Below are 22,784 nucleotides of genomic sequence, written 5' to 3' on the forward strand. Positions count from 1 at the left end.
TCACTTCGGCATCGTTTCAGACGTTCGGATTTCATAACTATTAGAAACAGCAATTTCGTGAGCCAAGGTTAACGATTCATTTCTCTCCTCAGATCCACTACAAACAGTTGTTGCCGTGCGGAACATGTTGTTCACAGCTTTTTTCATATGAGATGGATGAGCAGAAAGAAAATGAACCAAGATGTTTTTATTACTGGACTTACGATACCATTTCGTCTGGTACGTACCGTTTGAAATGCCAAACTGGATGTTCAAAAAAGGAAGCCAATTGCTCTGTGGTTTCTCTCTAGTAAGTTTTATGTGTTCGGACTGTCGGTTCAACAAGTCAAAACATTTGTCCATCTCTGCTTGGGTGGTGCAAATGATAAAACAATCGTCAATGTACGGAGAGTAGAACAAAGGACGTAGTTCCAGAACAGGTGCTTCAATTTTGGCCATAAATGAAATAGCTAAGGTAGGAGCCAATCTCTGTCCCATAGCTAAACCTTTAGGTTGTGCAAAGTAATTTCCGGACCATCTAAAGATATTGCAGTCGAGGCACGCCTTGAGAAGAACCATCAATTGGGAGATTGACAATCCGTGCAAATTGATGGTTTTTATGTTATCTTTCAGCAGTTCGAACATAGCCTGTATCGCAGAGTCATTAGATACATTCGTATACAGTGCTCCGACGTCGAAAGACTCCGTGACACACTCTCTTGTCAGGTGTGCGGAGCGTAGGTGGTCTAGGAACATACGAGTATTTGTCAAATGGGCAGGTAAATGGCTCAATACTTGCACAAATATTGTGTTTAGGAACCACCCTATCCTATCCGTAGGACCTCCTACACTAATAATTATAGGTCTTACTTTGAATGTGGCAGGGTCAGTGGAAGCCAAATCACTGCTGGACTGGAGTTTGTGCGTCTTGATAAGGAGATAGAGCACTGGACAGGTCGGCAAGTCAATCTTAAGGCGAGCAATGAAAGAAGGAGGAAACTCAGCGGATTTCGCTACCCTAACCCATTGGTTGTTTAAAAAACGTAGTGTATAATACCGAGACGATGCCGAGGTGAACGAGCACGGCCATCGGAAAACCCCACCACAGATAAGATACCGTTTGAGATCCGGGGTAATCTACCTGATTTCTTGCACGAACTGTGGCCACGAGTATGTCGGTGAAACGGCACGACCGCTGTATGTCCGCATCAAAGAGCACGTGAACGGCAAGAATAGGTTACGAGAATGGACACCTTTAGGTGCCCATTCTCGTAACCTATTCTTGCCGCGTGAACTCGCGCCATATCTCGAATGGTTCTTCCGATCCGAATGTGACATTCGAACCATTCGCCCTCGTCATTCGTCCTCAGTCAGCGGTCCACGCTAGGCGTCTCCGATCTAAGGTGAGCACTCAGTGTTGTCGTTAAATTGGTGACTGAAAGTAGGCGTGGAGTTTATCAGTTTAGAGGAGAGGTTGGTCGTTTAAGTTGTAGATTGAATCGCCTATTTCAGGTTCTGAAGAAAGGGATATTGCCGAAACGTTAGCCAATAAATTTATTTAACAACCTCATGTACAGCTTATCAAACTCGATACTACCAACATTTTGTTTTGACGATGTGATAATAGGACGACACAAGTTCGACACGTGTTGAGTTAAATGCATCACCCAACGAATCTGGGGTGGTGCGGGTTCCACGTGGGTTATGCCTATACGGGGTCGTTGATTAAGGAGAGGAGGGTGATTCCGTGCATTTCTTTCTAATTGCCGTATCAAAAAACGGACCGGAAGATGCGGCTTCGAGCATTCCTAAGTGCTATTTTCTGAGCTCGATTGGAGCGCGCCAGCCCTGTGCACGCGCCGCATCTTCCGGCCGTTTTTTACGGTAATTAGGAAGAAATGGACGGAATCATCCTCTCCCATAATCTACGACGACCCGTGTAGGCATAACCCACCTGAAACCCGTTTAAAGGAATCACCCTAGACTCGTGTGGTGATGCCTTCAAACTTTAGCAAACGAATTAGAAACTTGAAACTACCAAAAGGTAAAGAATTCAATTATACATAATTCTCAGTAGTTTAAAAGTGGATTTGATAGAATTTATGACCAAAACAGCTCACATTCTGTGCATACTGCTGGGTCTGGAAGATAGCTAAGAACTTCGTGATAAAAGGACACAAAAATATTTTAGGCAGCCTTTTAGAGAAAAAGGTTTGCCCTACAAAGTAGTCTCACCGCAGTTTTTTCGCAACCTCCTAGTTTTCTTGGAATCTAGATGAAAAGAAGATTAAAAAATGACTTTTTTCCCATCTCTGCATCAGAAATTTGCAGAAAAGGTGAAGCCCTGGAAATCGCTTGATGTAACATCTGATAGAGAAAATCCTCAGACACAACAGATTCGAACAAGATTTGCTTCGAATTAATTTACTCTGAGTTATTAGACTTTATTCAAGATCATACACATTCCGGTCCGCAAGCAAAAATCGGGATTTTGCCTTTTTTTCTAATTCCCGTCACTTCCCCTTCGATTTCCTCCTTTCAATCCCTTCCACATTCTTTTCGAACAACACTGCTTCCAATCTACATCCTCCACTACTTCGTTATTGTCTGATTCGGTCTATGATTGGATGACAGAGGTAAACAAAGGGAAGTCAGTTGATGCAATATTATTCTACCTATCTAAAGCGTTTCACATGGTAAACCACAAAAAGCTTCTCTCCAAACTCGAAAACTATAAAGTTTGCGGACATTTACTTAGTTGGTTGAAATCGTATCTTCAAGAACGACACATGACTGTAGAGCTCAATAACAGTTACTTCTTATACATTGCAGACCGGCGTTCCGCAAGGCACTGCACTCTCGCCGCTAATTTTCCTTGCGTACACTGCTGCCCTTCCCAGTTATTTGAAAACCCATCCCGACATGAAAGTTCAAATGTTCGCAGACGACATTAAAAAATATTTTTCGTATCGACCTAATGAGCAAACTTTCGCTCACAACACGGTTTTCGTAGCAATCCAGAAAATGGCATCATGGTCAAGAAAATAGGATCTACCTATAAATCTTTCCAAAACAGTAGCGTTGCATTTCGAAGAGGGTCCTCAGATTCCTTACTTTCGCAATTCAACAACTATTCAATAACAAGAGCAAGTTCGAGATCTTGGGGGTAACAATTGATAAATCGTTCAATTTCTCCATTCATTTCGACTTAGTCACCAAAAAAGAGCTGTCGTCTATTTTTATAATCATGAGGAAAGTGCACGTTAAGGACCCTGATTTACTAATATTTCTTTACAAGACATATGTTTTGCCACATCTAGAATAAGCCACGCCAGTCTGGAGTACATTCTTGAAAAAAGGATATCAAAAAGTTAGAAAAAGTACAACAAGTTTTTACTAGGCTGGTTTATTACAGGTGCTTTCCCAATCCGGGTTACCCTAAAACACTTCTTTCCTATGAAATTCGACTTGACGCACTGAAACTAAAGAGCTTGAAGCAGAGACGAGCAGTCAACCATTTTGTTCTTGGTTTTCATATCCTAAGAATGGAAATTAAGCTAAAGGCAAGTAAGTATTGGATTTTCCGACCAACATGCGGGAGAACAGGAAGCTTCAATTTGCACTACTCTAAACTCAGACGAAAACTCTTCTCAACTATGATTAACTCCTTTTTCCGCAGATTTGTGCGTTGGATTAATTTACTTCCAGCTGAAGTTATGTCTAGTCCAAACTTGAAGATGTTTAAAAGCAGGCTAACCAAATTAAATGTCGTTACTATTTTAGGTATGAACGGGGCCTAAAATCTGATTATTTCAGAGGCGTAGAGCAAGTTCCTTCTCTAACAAGCGACCACAATAAGCATTGGGTTGATATGTGTTTTTAACTCACAGTTTTAGTTTCTCATTTTCTGTTGTTCATTATGACAGGGCTAGCTGGAATTCTGCCCTGATACACTCCTTTTCAAATTCGCCCCTACAATTGGTCCTATTCTCTCGTAGTGGTGGTTAGCCATCCAAGGATAGCAAAGTTGGTGAGCCCCTGGGCTTGAGGTCCCCACCCGTTCGCCCAGGGTCCCTGACGGATTCCTCCGTTCGAGATTAAGTTGGTCACCTAAACCCTGGTATCCGTTTATCTACCGCAGCGTTCTGGGTATTGCAGACAGAGGAAGGTGTCTATGAATGGAACGACAGAATGAACGGACAGAGCGTTGTCTGCCGCACTCTTGCCCGATACAAGCTGTTATGCTGCCAAGTAACCAATAAACCTATTTTATACTACGCCCCTTTTGCGATCATCGGGGTCGATGGTAACAGTTGCCTAAGCGGTTGCGTTTAAAGTGCCGCGGTGAGGTCATTGCTCAGCTCCGCATAGATCTCACCGCGATCGCCACGTCGTGAATTGCAGTAGAACTGAAGTCCTTCAAACCCAACTGTGCGTGGTTAGCACTACTACGTCACTGGCCTACTATTACGTTTTGTTGTAAGATGGTCCCTCAATTTGTGCTATCCTCCTATTTTTCAATACACGACAGTACTGATACCACAATGGTATTTCAAAGTTTGCAGTGATAAAACTAACAATATTAAAGAAGTACTACCGAAGAGATCTAAATATGATACATTATTCGTTTTGGGAACTCTAAAGAGACATAAACAAAAAACAATAGTGAACAAAAACTATGTGTTAAATACTTGTAAACTTCTTAATGCAATCGCGAAGTTTTATGATGGTATAGGAATATTAGCGACCACTGTCTTTAGAATTTCCCCCGTTTTCTTCCGCCAATGTTTGGGGTCCTTGGAGACGGTCACCCACAGCTCTCCATGACGTGGCTCGGCCTCCTCACACTTCTTCAACACTTTTTCTTGCTCCTCCTGTAATACAGCAGTAAAGGACGGACAACGTGTAAGCTTGAAAGTAAATCCATCACATCTGATCCAAGCATTAATTCAAATTTATAGATGTGGGCATAAGCATCTCCATTATCTGGATCAACGTTGATGGCTCGCTGGAACCACTCACGAGCCTTCTTCACCTGCAGTAGCCAATTTGAATGATTATTCATAGAAGCTTTGTTAGCCAAAACTTACCTTTCTTTCGGCCCAAAAAAGACGAGCTGCTGCAATGAGCACATGCGGGTTGTGTTCGCATCGTTTCAGTGCATCAACAGACTTGGCCCGGCGGCCATGTCGCTCTTCCATCCATATCGCTTCTGCCCACAACCGTCCTCAAAATGTGAGCAATTCCCAACTGCGAAACGATCTTGGTGATCTTCACTCACCTGACCCCTCACATTCTTGCAAAGCTCGTGCCAATCTCTCCGAAGCTAGGTCACGTAAACCAGCCCGCATCTCCAGCCGCACCGACTCCAACCAAAGGTCTTCGTTTCGCGGATTCCGAATACGAGCATGAAACAAGTTCTTTATTTCTTCACAGTGGTGAGAAAATGATAAAGTATAAGAAGCATCCCTAATATCTATTCATGCTAACACTCATAAAGCTCAGAACTGCATACATGGCGTAACAAAAAATAGCCCCTTTGAAAACTCCAAGAGATGTTTTCGGTTGTTAATAAGAAGCGCGCGGCAGTACCGGTAGAAGTAAGTGCAGAGGAAGTAACACCGACACTTCCTTCCCATGAAATAATTTCTGGAAGCTTCTTAATTTTCAAAACGCAGCGAGGAAAAATGAAATATGGAGGTGCGCAAAAAACATCACATAGTGTTCTGGACGAGGAGGAATTACCTTTTCTAAATCAGACCTGGCCTTAATGATTTGCTTTTGAGACTCCTCTAGACGACTAAGCAACAACCAGAGTGGGATGGCTCCAGGGCATTTTTTTATCTATATCGAAAAAGACTGATGAATGTGGAACATACAACTGAAAATAAAACTCACTCCTTCTGTTATAATTTTCCTTGCCTCGTCATAACTATTTTCCTGTAGATAGATTTGGCCAAGCATCATATAGAACTTTGCAAAGTCAGGATATCTAAATTCTATACATTTTTCGTCCATTAGTTTCTCTATGCACAAACAGCTGACTTTTCCATCCCTTCTTTAATCAGCTCCTTCGCTCTGTCCAGATCACCTAAACACCATTCCAGGCGGGCGCTTTTCATCCAAATTCGAGCAGATGGGGCATTACGCCTTGCCTTGTCTAGGAGACGTCGAGCTCGAGCAAACTCATTATTTTCAGATTCCAATTTCACAGCAGCCATCCAGATTCCCTCAGAATTTGCATTGTGCTCGAAAGCCTGGAGCAAAGTTAAGATCTTAATCATGTATGAACAACTGATCTGCTCAGAGCACCTTGGCAAGTATTTCTCGCGCTCCAGCAACGTCCCCATGTAACCAACGTGATTTAGCGTACATCAACCAGAGAACCTCAACTTGAGGGCACGACGCAGTAGCATCCGCCAGAACTGCTTCGTACTCTTCACTGAATTGATTCTAACTAAACTACGTTAAAGAAAGGAAAGCATATAACATACAGGAACAAAATTGAAAAAAAGAAAGGTTGAAGAAAAAGGTTAACCGAACATTGGCTATATATATATACAACATTGGCTCTATATACACTGACATTGTTCCGTGAGTTTTTTCAAAGTGAGCAGTAGCCAACCATATTCCTTTTCTTTTCTCTACGTTTTTAAGTGCGTGGACATACACAGCTCGAGCGCATGCCAAGGCTCCTTAAATGAAACTATGCTTCTGGACAATACAAGTAGCAATGATTGGGTACCTTGTTTGGCAAATGAATCAGCATCCTCAAGCCATGTCGCCTTCTTATCCTCGTCTTCTACACCAGCACCAATAACATGACGACTGAAGAGCAAAATCTATCTATCGAGGCAAGAAAACTTCTTTATAGAACCAACATTATTGCTTGACAGGTGAGCGTACAGCCGGCTTTTTCCGCATCTACTGCATCCTTCATCCAGTGTTCCCTGTTTAATTCCACCATATTGGCCGTTAATGATGTCAACGCCTTAACATACGTTTAAAACAAAACCGACTTGAAAGCCACAGCTCAGACAAGAGAACTAGATACTTTGAACAAGCACACCTTTTGTACAATTCTGTCAACCATATCCTTTTGACCACGAGTTTCCTCCAACCGAGCAGCACACAACCAAATTTGGCGATCAGTAGGTATGTGTTCACGAGCTTTATTCAGAACCTTTCTTGCATTTTCGTACGTTTCTAGCCGTGCTAAGGCCAACCATAACTCTGTGCTCGAACTAAACGACAGACCCCATATTATATACACTGCAGCTCCGATGTAGTAATAAAGCGAGAAATATTGCTGGTCTACGTATCAAGAGAAATTATTGATTACCAGTCTGAACGTCCGGGTAAGGCCGGAGTTCAGACTTTTTTGTGGTGTTCTCTTCGCTCGCCTTCACTGATCAATTGATCAAAATTAATCAAAAATTAATAGTAGTGACATTTTCTTTAGAATCAGAATACCGATTTTGTAACAACTTCCTCTTCTTTCTTTTTTCCTGTAAATAAGAGCAAACAATTTCATAGTTTTCATTCTGAACGCGTCAGTTCTACACTTTGAGAATTTCAAACTTCAACATCAAATACTCCTTCGATGCCAATATAACACCAATTTGAAAGTATTACTCGAAGTATGGGTTTCTTCTTGTTTTCTCAACAGTTATAACAGAATGAAGTTTTGCTTGATAAATTTAACGTTCCTCGTCAGATCATGTAAACTGTTCCCTACTAGTTAAGCAGCCGGTTTCATTCGTGTTTCCACTTTCTGAGGAGGGCATGTTACCAACCTGGAGCAAGCGTGCAAGGAAACAAACGCACGGAGGAGTCATAGACGTGAAAGGCAGCGCGCGCAGTGGCCACGGCCATGAAACGGCTTCAACGTCCCATTTACCTTCTGCGACATGCAGGTGAAGTTATTGTGCGATAATACTGCACTGTGGCACAACGATTCGACGCCGGTGGACCCGAAACACACACACACGCACACACTCACACACACACACACTCACACACACACACACACACACACACACACATGCATACACATATACACACAGACACACATGCACACACACACATGCACACATACAAATATACACATACACACATGCACAAATACACACACACATATACACATACACACATGCACACACACAAGCACACATATATACATACACATATACACACATACACACAGACACACACATACACACAAATACATGTGCACACACACACACACACACACACACACACACACACACACACACACACACACACACACACACACACACACACACACACACACACACACACACACACACACACACACACACACACACACACACACACACACACACACACACACACACACACACACACGCACACACACACACACACACATAATGCACACATACAAACATACACATAATGCACACATACAAACATACACATATACACACATGCACACCCACACATGCGCACATATACACATACATACACATATACACACAGACACACATGCACACACACACACACATGCACACATGCACACATACAAATATACACATACACACATGCACAAATACATACACACATATACACACACATGCACACACACAAGCACACATATACACATATATACATACACATATACACACAGACACACACATGCACACAAATACATGTGCACACACACACACACGTGACAGAATAAGCCCGTTATTATATAGCATGACCATTATATCGATCATGATTAAAAATTATTATTGAGTGAGTTCTCACCAATGCCTTCTACTATAAATTTTCATTCACATCTTATGAACACCTAGAACTGATTACAATGAAATAGAGAGAACAAGGCTAAGGATCCTGATGATGAAAAATAATTGAAAAATAGTTTTGTTGAATATACGCAAATCCAGGCGACTAAACCTGTATGTAGAATTTCGCAGAATGGACAATGGAATCAAAGAAAATACTGAACAGAAGGAAGAAAATCCAAGTTCTAATGTAACTTCACTTTGTTAACTTACTGAACCTAATGGAGTAGTTAGTTCAACGATTGCTGCGTTCCAAGCAAGGGTGAAAACATTGGAATACAAGGCCATTGCATTGTAGATGATATATAAACATACTAACCTGCAACACTCGACGGCTCTAGTAAGGAGCACTCTAGCATCATCTGGCTCCTCCAATTCGATTGCAGCTTTCCAAAGACGGACAGATGTTGGGATTTGTTCCAGAGCTTTGCGAAAGACCTGAAGTTGATAAAATTTCATAGGTGTAACAGAGCACATCATGCATAAACACCTTCTTCTTGGCTTTCATGTCCGTCTCGATGTCGGCCGCCTTCATCCAAATTCGAACGCTGTGTGGCATCGCACGTACAGCATTAGCGACAATAGCTTTAGCTGTTTCAGGAGGATGTAGCCTGAAAGAGTACCTAATTCTTATGTAAGATAAAAAAGAAAGATGCAAGATTCTTCGAACCTGACAGCCTCCAACCAAATATCTTCGCTTCTTTTGTTTTTCTCGCAGCCTTCCATGATCAAATGCCGAGCAACCTTGGAATAAACATTAAACACGTTGATGGTCACTGGAGCAAACTTCTCCTAGTGTTTCACTCAGTACTCGGAAGCTCCTGCGCTGCCCTACATGGATGGTTTTATTCATGGTTTTCGCAGACCTTAGCATCCAAATTTCACACCGAAATAAGAACGCCCCAGATTGACGACATTTCTTTCCCTTTGCTTTCAATCGAAGCGGAAAAGCTAACACAGCTGTTCGAGACATTTGTGAGTTAATCGAAAAAGATGCAAACAGAAAAAATAACCAAGGAAGATGTCTTCCTCTAGTCCAAGCACCGCTATTTCAATAAAAGAAAAATAGCTGATTGAAGTCGAAAAAAAGATGTCAAGAATGCTCGTTCTTCAACCTTCCTATTATCTTATTCCGATTTGAAATCTGGATGCAATTAGGACATATAAGAAAAATGAAGCAGCCATGTAAAGCTAAGAGCCGTTTAAATAAGCAAAATAACATGTTTTGCTTGGAAAATAGTACAGAACATACATTTATTTTCAATAATTATGCAGAAAGAAAATCTCTCCAAGCAGAGAGATTGTGCAAATGTGATAGTAGCGAACTTAACACAGTAGCTTACAAATGGCGTCTTCAGTGATGAGGTCAGGAAATTAGCGTTTCTTGCTTTAGAAGTACTGAGTAGCCACTACAATTGTTTTCATGCCGAAGATGAACATTTTGGTAGTAAAGCTATTGATATTTACAATTGTACGTTCCTATATACGAATCAAAAACAATCCAACGGACACAACACCTCTGAAATAACTGTTCACAATACTCGTTTACACACTTACAACTTGCTTATAGGAATGCAAAAAGTTTCATTTATATTCCTAACTACAAAAAATAAAGTATGTACCCCATCTTATTACACAGTCCAGTAATTTATTGTACATTTATATTGTACAAACTCAACTTTGCAGTTACGCAAGCCTACGCGACGATCCATAAAATATCGAGAATTCTTTGTTCGAAAAAGTACCTGAAGCTTCCCCACAACTTCCTCCAGACGTGCGCTGGCAATCCATGCAGGAGGATGCTTTGGATTTGTCTCCCGAACAGATTTCAACAACATTCTTGCCTTAAATCGTAAATCTCATTACTTTATATATTATACAGTACTGACTGAATGAAAGCGCGCCTTTTTCACATCATTGATATCGCCTCCATATTGAGGAATCATAGATTGCAAATCTGTTAAATAACCTTTGGGATCCACTACAGTTTGCCCAGTAACGGAGTCAGATACCTAGGAAGTTACGATGGTAACTGAGGTAAGGATTACAAACAACATCTGATGAAATATTACTTGATTGAGTTTAATATCCATGATCTTATTTCTTGCTTGACCGATTTTTATTAGATCGAGGTCGTGTCCCGTCGATATGCCAGAACTGATACCAGTCTTCCATCCCCCTGAATGTAAATTCTGGTATGCGTAGAGTCATATAACAGCGAAACCAGAAAAAAAATCACTAAGAAGATTAAGAAAAAAGATCGAAGAAATTGGAAATTTCTTGGCAGCCTAATTATCCATGCAGGAGCAGTCACAAATTTATAACTGATCGGTCAGAACTCCATTCTCTATATGTCAACCACTTACCGAAAGTTGCTGACAATCGCTTATGATCTGCAACTAGTACATCGAACAAGTGTGAGCTCTAAACTTTCGGTTCACCGTGCCAACAAATTCATGCATTGCGTTCTTTTCTTCCGCAGACCCACCTACATAATCTATTTACTTTTGCCTGTAAGCTATGCCGACTATCATGCTTCCACCGTGAGCGGTCGGTGTTCTCCGCTTTCTTTTATCGCCCTGCGTAAGTTCCCTAGATACACTAACGCTGAAATATTACACTGAGAAATAAACATGCGTTTTTTTCATTTTCAAAACGGAAGACACTTTTTTTTAACTTCATCGAATCTCGTTTTTCGATCAATTAATGTGGATTTTCAAGAGGACCAAACAGAGCATTTTTGGAACCAATTATTTCTTATGCATTTGATCGAGATTATAAGATCGCTTAAGCTGAGATTCGTGCAGTGTATGGAGAAGGAGCAATCCTTGAAAAACAGTCTTCGCCGCACGCGTTTGCGCATCAAAACTGGGAACTTTGACCTCGAAGACGGATTACACACCTGTCTTTTGAAGCACTGATCATCTGTTGCCGGCTTAAGAAAAATCATTTCTTCAGTTTTTTTGTAGACAAAAAGTATTTTAAATCAAGAGCACATTCTCCATTGTTGCTCTTCCCATCGCTTCCAACAAGTTTCTCCCATCGCTCAATAGTTTTCGAAGCCTCGTTGCTTTTCTCAAATGTTTTGTTGTGCTTTTCCAGCTTATCTTGTTCTCATTTAAATTCTTCGTGCCTCACTCGCTGCCTCCCATGCACAATACAAACCTCACGAGCAGCTTCAGCAGCCTTATTGCCTTAAATAATTGCAAAGAAAAAACAAATAAGGGTGCCAAAAATGTTCTGTTTCCGCCAACTTGGCATTCCACTTTAGTGATCTGAAAAAATTAGAAACAATAAAATAAAAAAATCAGAACTTGACTTACTTGTGAAGCCAAAAATCCTCTACTATATGATACTATATGAATATTTTGAAAATACTTTTTGCTTCTTTCTGTTTAAGTTTTGTTTGCCAGTTTGTGTCCGGAAAATGACTTCTGCTCGATCGATCTATTCCAGAAAATAGATACGGATATCTCCAGACCTCTCTACAAGTAATGCTACTGATTTCTTATTGTCAATAAACCCCTCCATTTTCTTTGACACAAACATTATCGATCGATCCTGACGTGAAAATGACCATGAACTTGTCACTTCAAAAACCGTCCGTCATCTAATGCTACTAAATATGGAAAACTCCGAGTGCAATATAATTTTGAAGAGATCAATTCTGCGTTCTACTTTGGAACAACTCGCAATAGCTGCCGAAGCAGGTAACCAAACATAGGTGCGATAGGGAGAAGCCGGACCCTCCTCAGGTGAAATTGTTGGAAAAATGAGAAATGGAATGGTTTAACTCATGGGGTGCAGCTCAAATGAAGGGGGTCCTTTCGAAGCCGTTCAAAAGTGAAGAGGGTCAAAGCACTGGCTCCGACTATCGCATCTATGTAATTAAGAGCAGTTGAAGACAACAACAAATCTAGCTGGAGATGCTGTCACATCCAGAGAAGCAAAAGAGTCCCTTTTCTTTTATGACAAGAAGCCCGCATGAAGGACGCTTTTTGCATCACAGTCAGTTAGAAATACTGTGGGATGTTCGATCGTCATTAAAGCACTGCGGCTCTCTCTTCTCTCGAGCCGAAACATATGACGCATCCGACATCAAGCGATTTCCAGTAGTGCTAGCCCTCAAGGAGTTCTTCATGGTTTCAGACAACGCTAACTCAACTGAGAAAAAGAGACGGTTAAATAGCGAGTTCACTCGCAAGACTGGCACTTCTACAACCAATTACTCATCAACAAGATTACTTACATCATAATCGCATTACACCGACATTGTTCAAGAGAGTTTGCAGATGATGTCCTCTGTGAGGTATAGGAGAGCAACGAGGAAATAAGTTAGGTTCAGTTTTTATCACTGTCCAGTTACCGAACTCTACACGACGTATTTAAGGATTCTTCGACCAAATTTTGCAAAAGAAAGAGAGAATGATTTTTCACTATATACTGTTGCTTGAGAACGGAGATCAGATTGATATCAGCAACTACCAGTAGCATTGCTGACTGCCAACCATAAAATGTTCAGTTCCACTCTCAGGCAAAAAAAAAGTTGATCTCCTAGAAATTAAGCAACTAGCTGAATCAGCTGGCTTCTGGCGCAATTTTTTTTTTGCTCCCTAGATCCACATCATTAACCAGTTGATGAAGAAGAGGTCTGGGTACAAATTTTCACTCTGCGTAGCCTTCGTGGGCTACTAAAGCGTTTGATACTGTGAAACATGACATGATGTGGATATCAATACATCTAGAGAGTATGTTCAAAAATAATTCGTTCCATGTCAAACTTCAACACATTTGCTGCTGTGCCATCCAAAGTTTATATTCATCAAGTTCGCATCCAAGTTGGACGGAATGCTCGAAAAGGGGACACTTCCTTTGTTCTCTCCGCCGCCGTTGTAGAAACTGTCTTTGGCAGCGCTGACAGGAAAAACTGGGAAATGAACACAGATGGGCGCCCCTCTGAAGTATCTTAAATGCACTGATGACGCTGTTCTATCCACGCGTATTCCACAGGAAGTTCATCTTATGCTTCAATAAGTAAACGATTAAAGTTAAATTGTAGGATTGAAGTTATATTTCTCAGTAGTTGTTATGATTAATTCTGAAGATGCGCCGACCTTTTCTGATTGATCTCCTATCTTTTATTGCAACAGCTTAGCTTAGCCTTAGCCTTTCATCCCTCCGGGGTCGATAAATTGGTACCAGACTTGTCTGGGAGGATAAAAACACTGACTTGATCATCGGCTGGTCCCTGCAAGTCATTGTACAGGTACAGTCCAACCCGTGTTTCAAAACCTCAACGATTACGAATTCCAGTAAAACGCGTTGGCGCTTTCCAAGTGGATTGATACGCCAGTGAATTTATCCTTTTTATCTTTTGATAGAAATCCACTCATTGAATTGATTCAACACGTCCAACCAATTTCGTACATAGTTCAGAACAACAGAATATTCCCAACGAAAATCAAGCGTCAAATTTACAAAACATGTGTGAAACCTTCGGTTCTTTAGGACTATGAGATTTGGAACTATTCGACTTAGGGTACCTCTCCCAAATTTTCTTCGATGGTGACTCTTATGGATTTTCGAGCCTGCTGATCATCAATAGAACATTCATTCTATGGCGAGCCACTCCACTTTTCGGAAATGAATGTTAGTTGTTGTCACTGTAATTATCGCGTCCCACTGACGCTCCCCATCTTTGTCCACGTTGCCGGAATGCGATGACCATAATGACCTTCGGGAAAAAGTGGGTGGGTCGTCGACTGTAATGTCGTTCTCGATTGTCTCAAGCTAACAGACCAACAATCGGTTATAAGAAACCCTCGTTTTTCGACAACAATTTTTCCAAGCAAATTATTTGTGCAGGTTTATTTCTGGCTCAAAGATTATTGAAAACAGAATTATCTCATCTATAAGCTTGGCATTAGCCACATTTCGATTGTTTGGTGGTTCCAGTACTTTAGGTAGGTTCGCTCTCAACGACGCTCGACACCAACTTGAAATTTTTATTACAGATTTTTTTTTATTACAATTATTATTTAATATTTCGATGCACCACCGGCAAAATCGAATTCGTATTGGAAGTGTAGGAATTCGTGTTCAATTTAATGAACTCTTGCTTCCTCGCCGAAAATACAAAATTGGAGGGGTTGTGAGAAAGCATGTTCTGTTATTCGGTGAGATTGAAGCAGTAAGTGGTTTCTATTGACTTTTCTATTGATTTCTAAGAAAGCGGAGGAATTCTGCCACTTTTTGGGAAAATCTTCGATGCTTATATATATATATATATATATATATATATATATATATATATATATATATATATATATATATATATATATATATATATATATATATATATATATGTATATATATATATATATATATATATATATATATATATATATATATATATATATATATATGGGGCCGCGTATACGAGTCTGATTGCTACCTGCACGTGGTGGCCCTACTTTAACTAAACGCAATCAGGCGTTCGAGTGTACGCATTGGGGACGTACGAGCTATATAACCTGCACTGTTATATGGCGAAAGCTTCCCATACATTGCAAAAAGGTGCTGTCGTCCAGCACACCGCCAAAGCCCATAACCTGAAAGGTCAACTGCCTGTAGGGAGCATGGAATCTTTGGCAACAACCATTCGTTTCGTCACGCTGAACTGCCGAACACTATCGAGTGAACTCCAACAAGCCGCTCTATCCAGACTTCTGCGATATCTCTGTGTGCCTTTTGCTGCACTGCAGGAAACACGCATGAGGGATCGGCCCGTCATCAGCACGAAAATTACACCATATACTGCGGCGATGCTGATGAGAACAAAGTAGGTGGCTGCGCGATAGCTGTGAGGAACGATTACAAGAACCTGGTGGAGGAATTTGGCTCAACGTCGTCTAGATGCGCCTTTCTGCGACTGCGGGATCGCAGAGGACGTAAACTCTGGATCGTAATTGCTCACGCACCTACGGAAACCGCTGAGGACAACAGTAAGGACGCTTTCTATGATGAACTCAATGCGTTGATGTCTAAAATACCAAGCCAGCAGGTGGTCATTGTCGGAATCGACGCAAATGCGAAGATGGGACTCGAACAGCAATCCGATGTGCTAGGAAAATGGTACTATGCAGCGGAGCGCACGTCGGACAACGGTGACCGTCTCGTCGACTTGTGCGAACAGACGGGCTTCATCATCGCTTCCACGTTTAAGAGGAATCATCGACGCCATCAGCTCACGTGGCAGGGGTCAACCCTTTTAACGCCTGAAGAGCAGCGCAAGCGGAAGATGAGGACTCTTAAACTTCAGCTCGATTACGTTCTGGAGAGGAACATTCCTCAGTCAGATATCCGAAAATCTAGAGCTGTTTGGGACGTCGCGGTCGACTCTGACCACCGTCCAGTTCTTCTCAGCTTCAAGATACGGTTCCACAAGAGAAACCGAGGAGTTCCTCTTTAACCGAAAATCGACATGGCAGGTCTGAAAGACGGGTGCGTGTAAAGAGGGTCCCGGCGGAACTTCCAGCATGCCCCGGTTATGCCTCGTCAGGGCAATTAGCGATGGTGCGTGTCCTAAAGAGATTCACTTTCGTTGGCACCTAAATAACTGACTCTGCTTACCTACCGCTAATCATACGCTGCGTCACCGGCTAGGATATAATTCACTATGTGTTGAATTGTTCTGGAGAATCAGACACATTCACTGCAATTTTGTAACGTGAGGTGATCTCAATTTAGTAATCGTACCAGAAGCAAGAGAAATCCTCACGTGAAGTTTGAGATAAGGATGTATAGCTAATAGCTTCAAATTACGTGCATAAAAATTTTCGTTAATTCCAGCTCTCAAAAGTAACTCAAAAGTAATGAGAATTAACGTTATCCTGTAACTCCCAAGCTTTTTTGTAGCCTAACTTATTTCTGGACAGAGGGACCTTTTGTATCTCTGATTTCCGGTAACTTACAGAAAAAAAAGAGTTCAAATTTGGTAAGATTTCTAGACTTTCTGAAGGTGATATAAAGACAAACTCACTGCCTTTCTTCATTAGAACACCATACAAAATCTCATGTACTTCTATCTAACGCTATTATTCTTTGACTTATTCGGTCATTTCGACAGCTCACACCACTCATCTTTACATATTTCCTTGTAACTGCGCAGTTTTCTGCGTCTCTGTGGTAGGAAGGACATCTATGGCGGTTGTCTGCGTCTTCATGAATGACTGGAGCGTGACCTCGTCGAGATATGTTCGCGTATCTGCCGGCATATCCACTGGGCACGTTATGTCTCGGAGGTATTCGCGGAGAATCCTCCGGGACCCTCTTTACCGTTCCCCCTGAAAGACGATGAATGTAGAAGAACATTCCGTCAACGTGTGTCTATTCATGTTGGAGTACGGACCAGGAAGAAGCTTAGCGATTCCGATTCCTTCACAAAGTGCATCCAGGACGCTGCAAGGGAAACGTTCCCGGTTCTACTGCTGCGGAAGAAGTTTGCCTTTGCATCTGCGGAAACAAAATCCACGTACAACTCTTTATCGCTCGCGCAGCGCTGGTGACTTCAACCACGAAAAGCGTCCTAGAAGGAAGCTGCGTCGACAACTGCAACAAGACCGCGATGACGAGTGGACGTCAAGAGCGATGGAGTTTGAGAAGGCGTGGGAAGACAGGAACCCGCGGAAAGCCTATCCTCTACTAAAACAGTATAGCGGCAAAATGAAAAGATGTTCCCATGTCCTCAGCATTGCTAATGGGATAGCTGTCGGTGAAGTAACCCTTCCAATTTGGAAGGAACACTTCAAGACCTTGCTGAACCAGCTAGCACCGTCAGCTCCTGAACTCGATCACGTTCATAGACCGACATATGCGACCGACCGAGTCGGAGGTCCTGGTCTGTATTCAGAAAATGAAGAATGGAAAATCTGGTGGAGACGACGGGATTAGCGCAGAAATGCTAAAATATCTTCCTCCGTCTGGGATTCGTGAGATGACAAAGATCATCTGATCAATATGGATAAACGAAAGGATACCTGATTCGTGGAGATACGCTATCATAATTCCCCTCCACAAGAAGTTATCCGTCACGGACCCAAGGAATTATCGAGGAATCTCTTTGCTGCATGTTATGTACAAGGTACTGGAGCGCATTATCCTGGACCGACTCATTAAACATCGCAAAGAAACGACGCGCGACGAACAAGCTGGCTTTCGTCCTGGCCGATCTACGATTGACCAGGTGTTCATCGTCAGGAGAGTGATCGAAATCTGACAGCGGTATTCGAAGCCAATGCAACTAGCGTTTCTGGACTTTGAAGCTGCTTTCGACTCTCCTCACCGAGGCCGTCTTCTCAACGCGCTTCGCGCCGATGGAGTACCAGGAAAGTTCGTTCGCTTGCTTGATGACATAAATCAACGAACAACTGCTGCATTTCGAACACCAGCCGGATGTACAACACCGTTGGAAGTGGTAACTGCAGTAAGACAAGGGGCAGTGGCAGGACCCTTCCTGTTCAATTTCGCCATCGACGACATTATGCGAAGGACAGTTGACCAGTGTCTCGCCGACATTGTCTTAGCACCATCAGGGTGCCCCTTGACTGACTTCGAGTACGCCGACGATGTTGTTATATTCGCGGAAAGCAGTACGAAACTTCAGCATGTTGTCAATCTTGTATCGAAGCTGGCTGCAGCCTACGAATTACGCCTACGCCCTGATAAATGCAAGCAGATGTGGATCTCTTCGAGACCTCGAACGGGAATCAGGGTGGACGGACAATCGATAGAGCTCGTCGATGAGTTCTGTTATCTGGGCTGTACGCTGAAGAACAACGGCAGCTACGAGAGAGATGTTCAGCAAAGATGCGCTAAGGCCACTTCTGCATTTAACTCCTTAACGAAATGTCTGTGGTCGACTCCCATCACCAACGAAGTCAAGCTGCGAGTCTACCTATCCGCAATTCGCCCCATCATGATGTACAGATCGGAGACGTGGGCAGCACCATCAACGGTTATGGAGAGGCTTGACTGCACGGAACGAAAGCTGCTTAGACGGCTACTTGGCTACTTTTGGCTTAGGGTATGCCACAATGAAGATCTTTACGCAGAAATTGATGTGGTTTACCGGCGGATGACACGTGGAAGATATCAACATCTTGCACCGCCTTCAAAAGCGGCTAAAGTAAATCGTCTTCGCTTCTTTGGTCATATATTAAGGAGACCGGCAGATCGCCTTCTCCAACGAGTTCTGAAGAGTTCGTCGGGTTCGAGCTGGAAGAAGCCGCCTGTCCGAAAACGGAAGTTCTGGACTGAGGTGGTAAAAGAGGACCTGAAGACACTCGGCGTGGATAGGCAGTTCAGGCGAGACGTAAGGTTTCGCAGAACATGGAATAGCGACGAATGGATTGATTCTGTGCAAGCTCTCGCAGAAGATCGAGAAGGTTGGGCAGAGCCGCCACACCTCGGCGAAGATGCGGGTAATCGCGTCAGGCGGTGACATCAGCCCGCCGATTAAGTGAAGTAAGTATATATATATATATATATATATATATATATATATATATATATATATATATATATGTATATATATATATATATATATATATATATATATATATATATATATATATATACATGTATATATATATATATATATATATCGAACGACTGTAATACACATCCGACTGTGTCAGAGCGAAGTCGTTATATCACGAAAGGAACAACTATTGCTACATGAATTTCGTGAATCCTGCAAACGGTGCTCATATACAGCATATTGAATGGCACTGGCAGAAGCTTAAGATGATTGCTAAAAAGAAGTACGGAATTAAAGACAAATTCTACGCCCATTATTTGTTTTTCCTTTGGCGTTCGTTTGGCGCCAAGAGTTCGGTGAGACGGATGAGATCGTTTTCAACTTCTGGAACAGCATTGCGCGATTGCATCGCTGTTAGTCCGCCTCTGCTTACGTTGCTTATGTTCAGTTGTAATTCATTTCGTGGTATTGTTCATTTATCCTGTTACTATAATAAAGCGCTAACGACAGGTTTTTATGCGAATTTGGTTCTCCCGAAAAAGAAAATGATAAAATTATGAAACAAATTAAAATGTAGTTATAATTGTGAACAAATAAAAGTAACAACCGACCCAAAGACGACTGCATACCACCGAAAGTGCTTTGGAAACCAGACCCGAATGGTGTTGTCATTCCCGACTGAACCCGACTATCAAGCATCGAAGTCGTTTCACCGTAGTTCATGGACATTGCAATGACGGAATCAGGGACAGGAGTGAACCTATGAGAATAGAAAGAACAAAATCCCTAAAAGCCATTAACTTAGAGTGATCAGATTTCTCAACACATGGAAAGGAGCAACACAGGCACAGCGATACTGCCACAGAGACAGAATAACGACTGAATGCAGGGCGCCGAGCGTCTTACTTTTCAGTCCTAGGATTTCGTTTCGCTTTGTTTCTGGAGTCACCAACTTCTGGTATAGCAACCCACTCATCCTCAGTTACCTAAAGACGAAAAATATTACAGCGATGAAAAAAATTGGAAGTTGAGGGCAGATGCTGAAAAGGCATGTACTGCTATGAAATTTCGATCATGAAATTCTTATCAAATCCAATTTCAAAAACTGAAGAAGAATCTCAGGGCCTGAAAGCAAGGACAGTTTTGAAGTGAAGATTGAGATTTTACATGAGTAACATTACGTGAAAAGCTTGTGAAGATAGGAAATTCTAAAATTCACAGCTAATACTCACCTCACTCAATTGCCTCTTCAAATCGGAAAATTCTTGTTGGATTTTTGGCCTTTCTTTACGGTACTTCTCAATTGCCTCCTTGTACTTCTTCTCCCTAGAAGATACTAAAAAGTAAGCGCTGTTAGATTAAAATGAATGAAAAAATAAACACCTGTAGTCTTTCCGTCGTTCATCAATCCTCGTTTCAACAGCCAAATAAACTTCATCTGCTTCTTCATCTTCCTTGTCGTAAGGATCTTTTGCGAATAAACTTCCAGCGTATCCTTCGAACTGAAACAGAATTTGGATTTTTCCGTTACGTTCAAATCACTTACGAACCTCATCATAATTGTTGTCATTGAGAGACTCCTCGTTGTCCTCTTTAGCTGCCTCCTCCTTGGGTTTCTTAGATGGAGGTCCCGTTCCAGTTTCTGGAACATCAGTCGCTTCTCTCGCGGGACCAATATCTGATCGAGTTGTGAATCCAGTGGCACCTGAAGAAGACTACCGGCTACCTTTTTCATTATTGTACTAATTAACAAGATCCCGGAATTCAAGCACCTCTCCCAACGCCAGGAACGTAGCCCGCCGGTGCTGGCATGCCCATGAAGTGCTTCTTTGTCTTATTTACGAGAGATCCCGGGATTGTTATAGACATTTTCTGCAAAGTTTGTGACAAAGAAAGTGTCCTAAGAAGATGAAAACACTCAGAAGTGAACAAAAGATTGTCAGCGAGAAACAGATGTAGACCTATTTCCATAAATTAACAGAAATGACGATGCATGCAGGAAATTACAGTATAAAATAGGGAGAGGTCAAGGAATCCGACGTAACAACACAATTGAAGCATGAGGGTAGATAACAGTGACGGCGGCTGCCATCGAAAAAGACGCGGCGCAGCAAGTCAGCAAGCACCATTGATACTGTCAGTGGGTCACAAAAGATGATCGAGACAGGAAATGATGAAGAGGAACAAAAAGGAAACATTATCAGAAAAAGAGGATTTGGTCCATAACTAAGGGCAATACACCAGTATTAGGAATGAAATGATGATCAGCTCACGGGTAGAGCGTTATTATCGTGAATGAATTGGAGTTTGAAAGAGAAGTAGCCATTCTGTTCCCTCCACTTCGCTGCCCTAATCTCATATTCTGGCAGGAGTCTTCACTCACGTAGGCGAGGATGCAGCTGAATAGGACTGATAAGATCATCAGCACTGCAACGAATGGTGTACTTAATTGATTGGTGGTGTACGCATAGTCAAATAATAAGGGATCTGTTCCGTTCCGAACTATGGAACTAGCACCTCACGAAAGTCAGACCGCAACCTGAAACTTTAGGCGTAGTCTACTACGCTTGTGTGCACTCCACGCACAGTACGCAAACGCTTACGACAGGCCTAGATAATATTTACTGGTGATCGTTAGATACCCGCGGCCGATTATCTGCAGCCGAATAAGTGCCTGCAGAAGAGGCTGTGGGTAGACCGGAGCAGGCATATCTTAGTCCACCTATGATCACTTAGCCACGCCCGTCCATCACCACGTCACTGAGTTCATCTGCCGTGTTTGTATTGCAATTAAATGATAGAGTTGACCTCTAAGAATGTTCTATGAACGAAAAGGTACCAACGTAGCAAGTGGAAAAAGGCGTACAAAATGAAGATGCTAAAAATGAACAAAGAACGTAGAAGATTTGTACAGGAAAAAAACATCAGAAAACATAAATGAAGCTGAAAATTGAAGACGTTCCAAAATAAAAGTTAAAAGGTGTGGAAACGAGAGCCTGGTTTTTGAAAGGCGTAGATTTTTAATTGAAAAAAAAAACTACGTAGAAGATATAGATTCATATTTGTATTTATACAGACTATTTAAGTCATGTAAGATACTGTAGTAGTTTGTAAAAGTCTCGGTTTGTTTGTTTCACATAAACAAAGCACCATTATTTTCTATTCCTGGGAAACAGAAGCAGTACCAGAGCTAACGTGCTCCTGCGGGGCATGTTTCGCACCTCATTAGACGATGAGGGCCGAAGATGGACTATGTGATGGGCGGAGCGTAAGGTGAACGCAGCGCAATGCTCTGCTGAAGCTATTAACTGCTGTGCAGAGCAATTAACGATAGCCGTTGCCAGTCGTTTCCCCTGAGGATAGGTTGTCGCGGAGGCTGCGGGTACCTAACGATACGCACCCGTACGTTGCGTTCTCACTCCTATTATGTTTTTTTC

The 22,784-nt window shown here is 42.1% G+C and overlaps 6 protein-coding genes across 11 annotated transcripts; 3 read left to right on the forward strand and 3 right to left on the reverse strand.

The window, feature by feature from the left end:
- RB195_018681 (uncharacterized protein) lies at positions 1-735 on the reverse strand (the record flags this gene model as incomplete). The annotated part of the gene is made up of 1 exon (XM_064186232.1): positions 1-735. One exon carries the CDS (start codon positions 733-735, stop codon positions 1-3), a length of 735 nt encoding a protein of 244 aa, XP_064042114.1.
- On the reverse strand, positions 1-15,415 carry RB195_018682 (uncharacterized protein; the record flags this gene model as incomplete). Of its 3 annotated transcripts, XM_064186233.1 has the most annotated exons (20): positions 4,701-4,853; positions 4,910-5,014; positions 5,070-5,206; positions 5,261-5,399; positions 5,725-5,823; positions 5,878-5,971; positions 6,025-6,236; positions 6,292-6,421; positions 6,566-6,674; positions 6,725-6,807; positions 6,861-6,970; positions 7,049-7,223; positions 9,127-9,245; positions 9,298-9,418; positions 9,478-9,551; positions 10,553-10,651; positions 10,697-10,819; positions 10,880-10,986; positions 11,174-11,231; positions 11,710-11,757. In XM_064186233.1, the coding sequence occupies 20 exons, from the start codon at positions 11,755-11,757 to the stop codon at positions 4,701-4,703; spliced, it is 2,295 nt and encodes a 764-aa protein (XP_064042115.1). The 3 variants fall into 3 exon arrangements, with proteins under 3 accessions (XP_064042113.1, XP_064042115.1, XP_064042116.1); XM_064186235.1 differs by lacking the exons at positions 4,701-4,853; positions 4,910-5,014; positions 5,070-5,206; ... (3 more) ...; positions 11,174-11,231; positions 11,710-11,757 and adding an exon at positions 15,373-15,415 and having other exon boundaries at positions 6,044-6,070; positions 6,135-6,236; positions 10,712-10,819; XM_064186234.1 differs by lacking the exons at positions 6,292-6,421; positions 6,566-6,674; positions 6,725-6,807; ... (8 more) ...; positions 11,174-11,231; positions 11,710-11,757 and adding exons at positions 1-997; positions 1,546-1,687; positions 1,930-1,978; positions 2,100-2,120; positions 2,215-2,250 and having other exon boundaries at positions 4,728-4,853; positions 5,261-5,345; positions 6,025-6,032.
- Positions 15,353-16,278, forward strand: RB195_018683 (uncharacterized protein; the record flags this gene model as incomplete). Of its 2 annotated transcripts, none has more annotated exons than XM_064186237.1 (2): positions 15,353-15,503; positions 15,572-16,278. In XM_064186237.1, 2 exons carry the CDS (start codon positions 15,353-15,355, stop codon positions 16,276-16,278), a joined length of 858 nt encoding a protein of 285 aa, XP_064042117.1. The 2 variants fall into 2 exon arrangements, with proteins under 2 accessions (XP_064042117.1, XP_064042118.1); XM_064186236.1 differs by having other exon boundaries at positions 15,446-15,648; positions 15,723-16,278.
- Positions 16,279-17,162: 884 nt separating this feature from the next.
- On the forward strand, positions 17,163-17,759 carry RB195_018684 (uncharacterized protein; the record flags this gene model as incomplete). The annotated part of the gene is made up of 1 exon (XM_064186238.1): positions 17,163-17,759. The coding sequence occupies one exon, from the start codon at positions 17,163-17,165 to the stop codon at positions 17,757-17,759; it is 597 nt and encodes a 198-aa protein (XP_064042119.1).
- Positions 17,760-18,102: 343 nt separating this feature from the next.
- Positions 18,103-19,308, forward strand: RB195_018685 (uncharacterized protein; the record flags this gene model as incomplete). 2 transcript variants are annotated; one of them, XM_064186239.1, is made up of 1 exon in its annotated part: positions 18,103-19,308. In XM_064186239.1, the coding sequence occupies one exon, from the start codon at positions 18,103-18,105 to the stop codon at positions 19,306-19,308; it is 1,206 nt and encodes a 401-aa protein (XP_064042120.1). The 2 variants fall into 2 exon arrangements, with proteins under 2 accessions (XP_064042120.1, XP_064042121.1); XM_064186240.1 differs by having other exon boundaries at positions 18,943-19,308.
- A 352-nt stretch (positions 19,309-19,660) lies between these two features.
- RB195_018686 (uncharacterized protein) lies at positions 19,661-22,057 on the reverse strand (the record flags this gene model as incomplete). 2 transcript variants are annotated; one of them, XM_064186242.1, is made up of 9 exons in its annotated part: positions 19,661-19,731; positions 19,959-20,107; positions 20,254-20,333; positions 20,580-20,673; positions 20,731-20,849; positions 20,898-21,052; positions 21,120-21,219; positions 21,621-21,696; positions 21,990-22,057. In XM_064186242.1, 9 exons carry the CDS (start codon positions 22,055-22,057, stop codon positions 19,661-19,663), a joined length of 912 nt encoding a protein of 303 aa, XP_064042122.1. The 2 variants fall into 2 exon arrangements, with proteins under 2 accessions (XP_064042122.1, XP_064042123.1); XM_064186241.1 differs by lacking the exons at positions 21,621-21,696; positions 21,990-22,057 and having other exon boundaries at positions 21,120-21,216.
- Positions 22,058-22,784: the final 727 nt, after the last annotated feature.

Source organism: Necator americanus, chromosome II (genome assembly GCF_031761385.1).
Source record: "Necator americanus strain Aroian chromosome II, whole genome shotgun sequence".
Lineage (NCBI taxonomy): Eukaryota > Metazoa > Nematoda > Chromadorea > Rhabditida > Ancylostomatidae > Necator > Necator americanus.